The sequence below is a fragment of the Mus caroli genome, chromosome 10 (assembly GCF_900094665.2).
Source record: "Mus caroli chromosome 10, CAROLI_EIJ_v1.1, whole genome shotgun sequence".
NCBI classification, from domain to species: Eukaryota; Metazoa; Chordata; class Mammalia; order Rodentia; family Muridae; genus Mus; species Mus caroli.
Genome location: NC_034579.1, coordinates 36,055,823 through 36,069,314, shown reverse-complemented (window position 1 = coordinate 36,069,314; position 13,492 = coordinate 36,055,823). Strand labels below are relative to the sequence as shown.

Genomic DNA, 13,492 nt, shown 5'->3' with positions numbered 1-13,492 from the left:
GAGAGAGAGAGAGAGAGAGAGAGAGAGAGAGAGAGAGAGAGAGAGAACAGAAGGAAGGAAAGAAGCAGCAACATTGGTTGTGCTGCCTGCCAGCTAACATCCCCACACACACCCCCCACCCCCCACACACACAACCCCCGTGTCTAGGAAGCGGTAAGGACCTGCGGCAGGAAGATCCAGACTTTGGAGAAGTGACTGGTGAATGGGATGAAGATGCTTGAAACGTGGGACACCATGTTGCTGCTCCCTACAGCCAAGCACCTGAAAACACCAGGAGAGTTAATACACAGGCAACTACCAGGAATGAGCAAAGCAGAGGGTGCGGAGGGTTGGACCCACACTCAATCAAATAAGTGGCCAACGGATTCTACCTTCATTGTATGAGACAGCTGTATATATGAGCATGCACATAAGCAAGGCGTAAGCCGACATCAATCTACTGTTTAAATGAGGCTCTTGTGTTTACAGCAAGCTTAATAACAAGGATCCAGCTTAATAACAAGGATCGGGTAGGTTTGTTTAGGGTAGGGTATGGGAATTTCGGAGAACAAAATACTTGTCTATGGACTGTTCTATTAATGTCAAGCAATGTCTTTAAGACTTATTTTAACTTTTTGTTTTGGATTGTGTGTGTGTGTGTGTGAGTGTGTACACACGTACCACATGTGTCCAGGTGTTGGATCCCCTGGAGCTAGAGTTATAACCTGCAGTTGTAAGAGCTACTGTACAGGTACCCGCCACAGAGTCAAGGACTTGACTCAGGATACAACTCAAGGGAGGAATGTAAGGGCTAAGGTTAGCCTGTACGCCCTTCCTGGAATGCTGGGGGCTGTTGTTCATGGAAGATAACAAGTCACAAAGCCTCCACTTCAGTAAACAAGTTTGCTGGCCCCAACTGCACAGGATCCTTGATCACATGTAGGCAAATGTACACAGGCAGGAAATGTATCAGAATGGAAGCTTGGTCCCCCTTGAATGACAGAGGGGAAATACCGTAGCCTTGTGGGTTCTGCCTTTATGAGCACCTGGCTAACCTAATTGAGTGTCATTCACTGGGAACCCAGGAATGGACCTGGCCACTGTCTGTCTTCCTGACCAGTATTAAATGAAGCTTGCTCTAATTGAACAATCATGGATTTGGTCTTCTCGAAATTTTCAGGCTTAACACACTAAGTCACCTGATATGAGTTCTGTTCAGTACTTCATGTCAAACCCAGATTCTCAGGCATGCTGGGAGCTGTGGTTTGAATGTGAAATACACCCTCCCCAATGCCCCTAGGCTCGTGGATTTTAACACCTGGTTCCCAGCTGGTAGCACTGTTTTCAAAGGTTCTGGAGCCCTAAAGAGGTAGAGCCTCGCTGGGCAGTGGTGGCGCATGCCTTTAATCCCAGCACTTGGGAGGCAGAGGCAGGCAGATTTCTGAGTTTGAGGCCAGCCTGATCTACAGAGTGAGTTCCAGGACAGCCAGGGCTACACAGAGAAACCCTGTCTCGCAAAACCAAAAAAAGAAAAGAGAGAGAGAGAGACAGAGAGACAGAGACAGAGAGAGAGAGAGACAGAGAGAGAGAGAGAGACAGAGAGAGAGACAGAGAGAGAGAGAGAGAGACAGAGAGAGAGGTAGAGCCTCCCTAGAGGAAATTTGTCACTGGGGTAGGTAGGCTTTGAGGTGTTATAGCCTGGCCCCACTTCCTTTGCTGATGGAAAAGGGCCGGCCAGTTTTCATGCTCCTTCCTCCCAGCCTACCTCACCCCACAAATTATAAACCAAAACAAACCCTTTCACTCTTAAAATTTACTTTGTTGGGAGATTTTTATCATAGCAACAGAAATGAAACTAATACAGAAATCGGTACCATGCAGCGGGATCCTTGCCGTGGTGTTGGGAGTGTTAAAAAACTGCAGGGGCCTTTCAAGTTGGACTAACTGCATTTTCATCATGAGTTGGCCTTGAGCCTTTTGGGGTCAGGGGAGGAATGTTGTGGTTTCATTAGGAAATGTCTCCTAAAGGCTCACGGGTTTTAACACTTGATCTCCAGCGGTGACAGTTCGGGAAGGTCTGGCATCGCTGGGAGATGGAGCCTTGCTAGAGGAAGCATGTCACTGTGGGCAAGCTTCGCACAGATGCCCTGTCACTGTCGCATCACCAGCCCAACCAAGACAGCTTTTAATGTGAGTCTTTTGAATCATGGGTACTCCTGGGCGTGGCTGTTCATATTTGTAGTCCTAGCATTTTGGGGAGGAAGCTGAAGCAGGAGGATCGCTACAAGTTTAAGCCCACCGTAGGCTACAGTGTAAAGCTCTGTCTGTACTTTATCTTTTCTAGGTCGTACACATTTGTAAGTAACTCAGTTATTAAAGCTTGATGCTCCTTGGAGGAAGAATTCACACATCAGCAGATCTTCAGATGTTCAGGAAGCCTACGGAATGTGTTCTAGATGCTGTGTATTAAATAGTCGTGTGCTGGGCTCTCCTCCCGCTTCCTCCCTTTTTCTTCCCTTCTTCCCTTCCTCCCAGCACCCTGCCATTTCCTTCCCTCCTTCTTTCCTTTCCTTTCTTCTTTCCCATCTGGCTTATTTTCGAGGACATGTACCTGTGGCTGTAAACCAACCAACTAAATAAAAACTGGTCTTACAAATACCATCATGTACATGATGGCAATGCCAACCGACATGGTTTAGTCGGATAGCCATCCTTTTGCATACACTATGCATTTTCTCAGCAGATATGTATGCTGTGAATAGATCTGGAACTAGGGGAGCCCACAGTTCTGGGGCAGAACTGGACTGGACAGAAATCCATCCAAGTACTCAGAGGCACCCAGAGGCCACAGCAGGCCACGTGCCCCATTTTACAGAGCATTCTCTTCTCTGCAGCTCCATCGGGGTGCCAGCCTGAGCTGACAAGTAAATGAGCTCCCTCTGTGTTGTGTGACAGACACAGTATCCCCAATGACCCCTTATACAATCTGCACTCCATCCTGTCAGCTGCTGAGCACTGTCTGACCGAACTCCCAGAAGCCCCGCCCTCAATGCTTTTCCCTCTGTTCCTGAGTTCTGGGCAAGCAGCCCATCCCTTATGATGCCCAGATTTTTTTCCATGAGTGTTCTGCACATTTCCACTGAACGGGAAGAAAAACCAAATAATGGAGATCTGAGTTCTTTGAACCTAATCTCATTTGAGGCTCAGCTCTATAATCTCTAGCCTGGAGACCATGGTACCAACCTCAACAGAATCATTTTGAGGAGTACGGAAGGCATGTTTGTTAGATTCACACACACACACACACACACACACACACACACACACACACACACAAATAATCTGGGTGACCTGGAAGGAAGAAGAGAAACCCACATCTACACTGAGACAACAGTGGCTTAAAGTCAAAATTATCACCATCATGGAATTTTCCCGTATCTCAGAGATCTGGGGACCATCCATGGAAAGACCGCATTTGTATTTAAAGACCAAATATGATGAAGTGACATGCAAGTAACAGAAATCCAACAGAAAAATAAGAATTCTTACCTTACGGTTGTTGGATACAGCTCCGCCGTATAAAGATAAATAAAGGCAAACACGGAACTTATAACGCTCTTGACAACTAAAGCTGCCATCCTTTTCGCAGTCTTGTAATCCTGGGGCGGGGAGTCATGCACATACATGCAAAAAGGAAAATATTAAATCATTAAAATTACTTAAAACTTCCTTATTCTACGGGCATGTGTGAGAACAGAGTTTTAAATTTTCTGTCTGCATTTGTTTTGTAAACTTTACTCAGGGGTTGCAAAAGCTTTCTGTCTTTGTGGGATTTAGGGGGAGAGTTTCCAATGTGTCCTCCCCTAACTCCAGAAGCCTGTCAGCCTGTCAGGATGACCATCTGGGGCTGAGTGACGCTCCCCTAAGCAGTTGCCTGCACCAGTCACTGACAGACTGAAAGGAGCCCTCAAAGCAAAGCGGTATTTGGGGAGAGTAAGTCAGGTTTATAAACTGTCTCTAAACACAATCCTGTAAAAGTGTCTACTATTTCTGTTTGTTCGTTGACACATCTCTGAAAACCTGCCAGTGTCCCCAACCCACTGTCTGCGGTCTCTAAAGTGCTCCACCCTGAGGTAGCTCACGAGAACCTTCCACACTCTGCTGTCTCCTCCCTTGCCCTCCTCCAGGAGGTGGATAGCAAGTGCCTCAGTGGGTTAGACCACTCGATGCTCTTGCAGAGGACCTGGACTGGGGTTACCAGCATCTGCACACAGTATGAATGTGTCCTCCACTTCCTGGGGATCAGACACCCTCTTCTAGGCTCCCAGCACGCCAGGCATGCACATGGTATACAGCAATAGCCCCAGGCAAACATCTTTACATATAAAATACAATAATAGAAAAATAATAATGGCGGCCCTGGGAGCCTCTCACTCTAGCTAGACAACCATCACTCCACCCTCTCTGCGCATACAGCACATTCTGTTAAATCATAAGGTTTTGGGGGTACCTCTTAAAACTGCTAGTGTCGCTGTTATCACGTCAGTGTTTGCTAAGTGAACTGGGTGTCCTACCTTGTTTCTGTTTTTCCAATGCTAGAGACTGAATGCTCAGCCTCCCCGCGCCAGGCAAACACAAACCACTGAGCTCCAGGTCCAGCCCCAGGTAGTGTGAATAAAATAATAACAATAGTAATAGTCATAATTACTTTCACTATGTTGACACTATCTTTGAGGAGGAGTTTTATTTAAGGGAATATATTTGACATTGTGAGTTGCTGCTCTATCTCTAGAAGTTTCCAGCAGCCACTTTTCTTCCTTCTCTCCTACTAAAAAATGTAAAGTTCTTACGATTCTGCTAGATCCAAAAGGAGCCATCATCAAGCCAACTCAACTACCTTTTAAAAGTCGTGGATAAACATTTCTCAGACTGGCATAGACTGCTCTGCCCTGAGTAGTTTTATTCATGCTGTGTGCCAATCACACAGTCAGTGATTTGGAAATTCAGTATCGTGAAACATTTGGTTCACCAGCCCTGATAATTTGGTAGCATTACCATTAAAGGATGCCACTTATAACATAAATTAACTTTCATGCAATATGCAAAAGTTAACCTGCTTTGCTCTAAACTTGGCACACTATCATTTAATGAAGGTAATAGTTGAAGAAAATGACACAAACTATTCTAAGGTATAGCTATAGGAGCCACCATTCCCAAATTAGGATTAAAATGCAGGCTCAGGTAGCATTCAGGTGGGGTGTCTTTGAAACTCCATAATTATATGTGCCATGGTTCACCAAAATACAGCAAGGGAGGTAACTACTGCTTCTGGGGTGTAGAGCGGCACGTCTCATTAAGAAGCCACATTTTTAAAAACAAGGTTCTCAATGATCTCCTGTAGCCTGGCAAGGCCTCAAGTGGAGGAATTGAGATACCAACCCAGCCACAAAAAGCTTGGACCTACAGTTTGTTCTGCCTGCAGAGTGCTCTGGGACCAGAGCCCAACAGAATCGTCACCAAAGACACCAGAGAGACTTCCACCAGCAAGTGATGGGAGCAGATGCAGAGCCTCACACTATCATTAGGCTGAGCTTGGGAAGTCCTGCAAAGGGGATGGAGGAAGGGTCAGAAGAACCGGAGGGGTCAGGGACACCACTGAGAACACGGCCCACAGAATCAACTCACCAGGACTCACGTGGGCTCACAGCGATCAGGGAGCCTGTAGGGTCTGACCTCTGTCCTCTGCGTATATGTGACGGTTGACTACCCTAGTGTGCTTAGGGGGATCCTTCATACAACTCAAATTCAAGACCCAGCACTATTAGATGGCTCACAACTGCTACAGTTTTGGTTTCAGGGGGATCCAATGTCTCTAGCTCACACAGGCACTGTGTACATGCCCGCACATAGGCACATACATACACATACATGTCATTTTTAAAATAATAAAATATAAATTTCTAAATTCAAGTTTCTCAGAAAATTAATGTATGCTATATTCAATGTACACTATATATTATACTGGCCGACTGTGGGAAAGGCAGACATTGTTTGAATATTTGACTGGTCAGATTTTTAATTATTCAGATGTCCTCACGGCTCCTTTACTCAGGGGTTAGCCTGTACCTTTAGGCCAGATCCTGCAGCCCAGACTGAGCCACACACCCCCAACCTCTGTAGCTCTCTATCTGGACAGTTAAAAACTAGTCTGTGCTGCGGCTTACAGCTCAGTTCATGATACTTGGCTCCCTGGTGCTCTCTGTCACACATACTACGCTAAGCTAAACCACGTGGTGTGACATTACCTGTTACCCCTCTCTGCTACCCCTGCGTAGAGGTTCTAAAAGTCAGATTTTTCTTTGTTCAGGAGATTCGTCCAGAGGTTTCTAGAAGGGTGTTGATGTGGTTTCATGAAGTGCCCGGAAGTGCCTCTCTGAAGAGGCTCCTCTGGGTCACCCCTTCCAGGCCATCCCTCTCATAACAAATCTCTCTCTCTCTCTCTCTCTCTCTCTCTCTCTCTCTCTCTCTCTCTCTCTCTCTCTTTTCCTCCCTGCCCCACTCATCCTTGCAATTAATGGTGGTCCTCTACAGGAAGCCAGTCCTTCCCTTTAAGGCCCCTTTATATTTAGAACTGCACGTGTTACACTGTCCCTGTCCAATGCACCAGCTCCCACCTGGAGGCCTGATTATGGCACTGAGGATCTATTCTCATAAACCTCAGAGTGACAGAGTCACATGTCAGCTGTGTGGCGTCCTCCATGGTTTGCCTCATGCTCATTGTGCGTCACCTCTGAGAGGTGCATCCCCAGACCCTTCCTCCCTTTCTCTAATTCTCACTTCACTCGGACATGCAGCCACTCTCCTCCCTCAACCTCTTTATTAGTATTATTATTATTACTATCATCATCATCATTAATTTCATTCCAGAAACTTGATCCACTTGTCTCTGATACATGCTACACAGTCCTTGAGGGATCAATCCGTGCTGAGTGAGTAACTGCCATGGAGTGGCTGGAGATGGCATGGCTCAGTGGCGAGAGTGTTTCCTTGGCACGCAGGAAGCCCTGAGGTCCAGTCTCGAGCAGCAGCTACACTGAGCATGAAGTTGTAAGCCTGTCATCTCGACGGTTAGGGGGTAGTAGGGGCAGGAGGATAAGAAGTTCAAGGTAGTCCTTGAACTGTACCATGAGTTTGAAAACAACTGGAGCTACATAAAACCCTGTTTCAAAGAAACAGAGTTCCAGGGCCACGGGCAGATGTGATCTACTTCCCTCTCAGGAAATCATTGCATTTCTAAAATACAGCATGTACCATCTTTGACATGTGGGGTTATAGGATATATATATATATATATATATATATATATATATATATATATATATATATATATATATTGTTTATATATCCCGTTAATATTATATATCCATGTATATTCATATATATCCCATTTATATCTTTTTCTCACAATGAACCCAATATTTGTATAAAAGAAAAAGAATGTGTTTTTTAAGAACACCTTTGCCAGGTGATGCTGGTGCATGCCTTTAATTCCAGCACTTGGAAGGCAAAGGCAGACAGATCTCTGTGAGTTCAGGACCAGCTTGGTCTACCGAATGGGTTCTAGGATGCCAGAGCCACACAGAGAAACCCTGTCTCAAAAAGAAGGAGGAGGAGGAGGAGGAGGAAGAGGAGGAAGGGGAAGAAGAGGAGGAGGGAGGAAGGAAGACACATGTCTGAATTGGTCTTTATACTAAAAGGCACTGAAGTCTTTCCACGAACCTGCCACAGCTGTTCCATAAGGAAAACAAACTGACTCACCGAGGGCATGGCCACATGCAGCATACAGGTGAGCGAGGACACCAAGAGGAAGAGGAGCATGGTCTTCCTTCTTCCCACCCTCTTCAACCAGATGCACAGACAGATGTAGGCAGGGATTTCCATAGCACCTGCCATTGACCCAGAGAGCCCTTTGTGAGACTGCTGCCCAGACCCACCGTCGCCCCACGCATCAGCCCACCACCCAGGAGGAGCCCGAAGCCCAGCGCACTCCGAGCTTCCCCGCACCTGTGGGGGACTCACTGGTGTGACACAGTGTTTCCTGTGAGGCCACCAGTCTGACAAAATCCACCCACACCCTTTACACCATCCTGGGGTCAGCTCACTAGGACCCCACATGCTGCATAGAGGTCTGGTGTCTTGAGTGAATGAAGTGCAGAAAACAGGATTTCTTGTGCTTGGCCATAGTTTATGTAAGACCTCAACCACCACCACCAAGCCAACTACATTTAACCACCCTGATTTCTGCCACCTATCTCTAATCATAAAAGTAACATGACGCCAGTTTCACATAGTTACTAGTACGAGTCAATGCAGTCCACCATAGACAAACCCACTTCAACAGCTCCCTCATCCTAAAAGAAGATTGGCATTACAGCCAATCAGGAGAAAGGTCAAGACACTTCCTCTATATTATATATAAACACCACTGTCTCCCACTTCAAAACTTCTATTTTGTAGCATAATAAACTTCTAAACTTAAAAAAAAAGTGTGGTTTAATTTTTTGATAAAATTAAAGTAGTAAGTTTCTAACTAAAGTAAGAACTTCAAATTTAAGTACATTAACTAGTAACAGCCAGCTAATAGATTTAAAAAAAAAAATGGGCTCTGATGCATCCCCAGGCTAGCCTCAAACTCACGCTTTAGCCCAGGACGAGAATGAACTCAAATTGTTGATCCCCCTGCCTCCCCTTCCTGAGTACTGAGATGACTCTTATATCAGAAACATGGAACTCTTGGACACGGCTGGATCCCAGAGCTCCCTAACCTCCTCTGGGTACACTGTACCCCACTTGCTTCCGCTGCCGTTTGCTGTTGTGCTGTTCTAGAAAAGACTACATAATTTCTCAAGCTGTTGTACAGAAGAGGGGTGGGCATTTCTTCTAGACTTGCAACATCACCCAGAAATGCACTCCTTAAAATGATTGCTCTCATAATTATTAGAGAGTGGGAATAAACAAATAACAGATGTGTACCTTGATGAGAAAGCATGATGTCAACATAAAAAGCTGCAAAAGCAAGATCCCGCTGTGGGTAGAACTCAGCCGCCCGCACAGAGACAACTGACTCAGACCAGACAGAGGAATCCAAATGCCTACCATCTCCCTGCACCTCCTCAGCCTGCACACTCAGCTCACATGCGCTAATCCTGAGAGTTACAGTCTGCTTCATATAAAATCGTTCTAACCTTTACTAAAATTAAACAAACATGACAATGTTAGTAACCATTACATGAGGGGCTGGAGAGATGACTCAGTGGTTAAGAGCACTGGCTGCTCTTCCAGAGGTCCTGAGTTCAATTCCCAGCAACCACATGGTGGCTCCCAACCATCTGTAATGGAATCTGATGCCCTCTTCTGGTGTCGGAAGACAGCCACAGTGTACTCACATACGTAAAATAAACAAATAATTTAAAAACAATAATAGTTGCATGTAATGAAGTTAGTTCTACACATTAAGGACAACTGGCATATTTGATTTTTTACACATTTTTATACTTTAGGCATATTATATCAAAAAGAAAATCACCTTCCTCAGAACAGTGTGTCATGAAAGGATCTCATTCATGCCATGCCATGGAACTTTATATGCATGCATTGATAGAGAGGCATAGAAACAAAGTGGAATATGAACGAACCACACATTCTACAAGTTACCCACTGGGAGTAACTATGGGTTAGGAATTGAGAAAGGAAGGAAGCAAGGGAAACGGGGGAAAAAGGAGGAGGAGGAGGAGGAGGAGGAGGAGGACCTTGTAACTCTTGTCCTTTTTTCAGACAAATGTGACACACGTCCTATAGTAGAACAACACTAAGATCTCAGTCACCAATGTTGTTCCCAGCTTAAAGATAATGAGAACATGGCAGACACTTGACCTCAAGGGCCATAGGTAAACACGCACTTACGCTTACCCACGAGGAGGAGGTAAAGGGGATCATGTTCTTTTCTCCGAATAGCCTCCTTGCCAAACATGTAGTATCCCAAATTTGCCGTGAACCAATCCAGCCAAACGATGAGGGTCATCTTTGCGACGTCCAGGTTTTGAAACAGATCTGCTAGTCTGTGCTTCCTAATGCTGTGGGGGCTTTTATTGTGGGACCTCGTCACATCTAGGGATAAGAGCTCTACCAGGTCACAGGAGCTGGACTTATTCCACACAGCCATGGTGTCCACGGTGCCTTGTGCTTCCTTGTATCTTCCTTCAGAGAGGAGCCAAAAGGGAGTCTCTGGAAGCATCCAGCAGCACAGGATGAAGGGGGTAGTCACGATGCACAGGATGATCTGATAGAGCCACCACGTTTTCAACAAATAGCTTGCCAAAGCCACCAACATTGCTCCAATAGCAAAGAAGGTGTTGAGATGTATGGATGCCCATGTGCGAGACTTTTTGCCAATGATCTCCATTACATAGACAAAGACCACCACAAAATAGCCACTTGAGGCCTGAAAGACAAAGGCAAGGCGACTCGGTAATGATGGTACAGTTACGAATGAGGGGGTCTGAGTCCTGCAGATCCATTTCAGCAAGACATAATGTTTCTTCTTTAAGCAGGTCCTTTTTATCTTTCTCTACCCTCCCTACCTGAGTTGCAAACTACAGAGACTATTTATGATAAAAATATTAGATGCTACTTGGCTTAATTTCTAATAAAGTTCCATTATAAGGGATATTCTCAGTTTCTTCTGAAAGCACATGTCTTTGTATCTAAATGTCATTGTAACATCTGACTTATCAATTAGAATCAGACTTTATGGAGATTAATGGGGGAAAAAGGTAGACTCAGTTAAAACCTTATTGTAACAGGCAGCAACAACAAAAATAAACAGATTGGATTTGATCAACCATTCTGTGATTCAAAAAATTCTAGCAATAGAATATAGAGACCACCTTTAGAATTAGAGTAAATGTCTGTGAATCATGGTTTTGTTTTTTGTTTTTTGTTTTTGTTGTTGTTGTTGTTGTTTGTTTTTGTTTTTGTTTTTGGCAAAGGATTATACAGAGAACTCCTAAAGCAAAACAAAACAAAGCAGAAAGAAAACCCCAATTCAGTTCAGAAATGGACAAATAATTTAAGTAGGCACTTCACAAAAGTTATTGACATCACTATTAAGTAGATATCAATCAGATCTATTGTGACATGCCATCTCACATCCATTAAGGTAGGGCCTAGGCGCTGGAGGGACAGCTCAGCAGTTGAGAGCCTGGAATGTCTTACAGAGGACCGGGCTTTGAGGCCCAGTGTCTACAAAGCAGTTATCTACATCCCAGAGTCTCATCTGCTAACTCCTGTTGGATGGGGATCTAATGCCCTCTTCTGGCCACTGTGGGTATTGCACACATGTGGCACACAGACTTGCATAGGCAAGACACCATAGACATAAAATAAAGATAAAAATATTTTTCAAAGACATCGGCTAAAAGAAAAAAACAGCAAACAAAATGCTAGGATGTGTAGAGAAATTGGAGTTCTTGTGTGCCATTAGTGCGAATGTAAAATGGCTCAGCCTCTGTGGAAAGCAGTATGACAATTCCTTAAAGAGATGTAAAATATCTCAAGATGGAGCAGTTCCACTTCTGGCCTACAGAGGGAGGTCCAGGACAGCCGGGGCTACACAGAGAAACCCTGACTCGAAAAACAAAAAAGCAAGCAAGCAAACAAACAAAAAAGGATGAACATTTCACAAAGTGAAATAAGAGAGTTACAAATGAACTGAGTTATACTGCAGTTGGTAGTGAGCATCATGCAGACAAAGTGCCCTGCTTATGAGGGGCTACAGAGAGGAGAAAGAGCAATGATCACTAAGAGCTGGTCTTGCAAATGACAAGCTTTGTGACATATAACTAACTTACCGCAATAGAAACTGGGTAATTTTTCTTATTTTGAAAATAATGCTGTTTTGCTATTGTTGTTTTATTTGTTTATTTATTACTACATAGCCCAGGCTTGTCTCCAACTTTCGACCATCCTGCCCAGTGCTGAGAGTGTAGCCGTCACTATCACCCCTGGCTAAAATATGCCTCACTTTCATTTAGCAAAACTCAGATTATAAAAAGCAATATGTCCTGTTGGGATAAACAAAGATCAGATCAAATGATAAGTTCAAGGCAGGTGGTCTTGGTGCTGCTTGCCTTTCATCCTAGCACTGGGGAGGTAGAGAGAGGCAGATCTCTGTGGATTCAAGGCCAGCTAGGGCTGCAGAGAAAGACTCCTTATCAAAAGCTCAATAAAACCATAGCAAATTATCCCTTGAGGAGTGATTGCAGAGATTTTTTGGTTTTCTTACAGCAAAAATAGTAAAGCTAATGGGTTTGTGAACGTACAGACTGGTTTGTGTCAGTCTGACACAAGCCAGAGTCATCAGAGAGGAGGGAGCCTCAGCTGACAAAAGGCTTCCGTGAGATCCAGCTGTAAGGCATTTTCTCAATTAGTGATCAGTGTGGGAGGGCCCAGCCCACGGTGGGTGGGTGGGTGGGTGGAGCCATCCCTGGTGATCCTGGGTTCTTCCATAAGAAAGCAGGTTCGGGGGGCTAGAGATGGCTCAGGGGTTAAGAGCACTGATGGCTGTTCCAGGGATCCTGAGTTCAATTCCCAGCAACCACATGGTGGCTCACAACCATCTGTGATGGGATCTGATGCCCTCTTCTGGTGTGTCTGAAGACAGCGACAGTATACATAAAATAAATAAATGAATCTTTAAAAAAGAAGAGAGAGAGAGAGAGAGAGAGACAGAGACAGAGAGACAGAGAGAGAGAGAGACAGAGAGAGAGAGAGAGAGAGAGAGAGAGAGAGCAAGCTAGCTCAGCAAGCCATGGGAAGGAAGCTGGTGGGTAACATCCCTCCATGGCCTCTGCATCAGCTCCTGCTTCCTGACCTGCTTGAGTTCCAGTCCTGACTCCCTTTGGTGATGAACAGCAACATGGAAGTGTAAGCTCAATAAACCCTTCCCTCCCCAACTTGCTTCTTGGTCATGGTGTTTCATTGCAGCAATAGAAACCCTAATAAAAACTGTTAGGTTTCTGTTTTAGTTTGGGTTTAGGGTTTTTTGTTTTTCTTTTTGTTTTTGTTTTTAGAGTAGAAGTGGTGTGTTTTGGCTTTCGATTCAAGGTTGCAGTTCATTTTAACCGGGCAGTTCACGGTGACAGGAACTTAAGACAGCTAGGCACATCACATCCACAGGCAGGAGTGCAATGAAAATGGGTGCAAGCACGCTTACTTGCTTGCTGCCAGCTTTAATTGTGCTACGCTCTCCAGTCGAGTCAACTGGACAGGCCGAAAAGCTTAAAAGTCACTCATGAGGCAAAAGAGCTTCAAGGAAGCTCTCCTCCTGGAGTCTAGCGTTCCCTACCCATACAGTAATTTTTCATTCCCGAGTTCCATTCCTGAGTTAGTCTAGTGTATGGATCCACGTGCTCTCTTTCAATATTTTCCTGTCATAAGTGCCTTTTAAGATTGA

The 13,492-nt window shown here is 44.9% G+C and overlaps 1 protein-coding gene across 1 annotated transcript in view; it reads right to left on the bottom strand.

Annotated features, from left to right (window-relative positions):
- The window catches only part of Slc22a16 (solute carrier family 22 member 16), a 34,429-nt gene that overhangs the window by 8,516 nt on the left and 12,421 nt on the right, over positions 1–13,492 (bottom strand). The window contains exons 4-7 of the mRNA XM_021174548.1: positions 9,949–10,480; positions 7,798–7,925; positions 3,529–3,638; positions 162–261 (exon numbers count right to left, since the gene is read on the bottom strand). Coding sequence (XP_021030207.1) covers positions 162–261; positions 3,529–3,638; positions 7,798–7,925; positions 9,949–10,480 — 870 coding nt within the window. The remainder of the gene's footprint in view (positions 1–161; positions 262–3,528; positions 3,639–7,797; positions 7,926–9,948; positions 10,481–13,492) is intronic.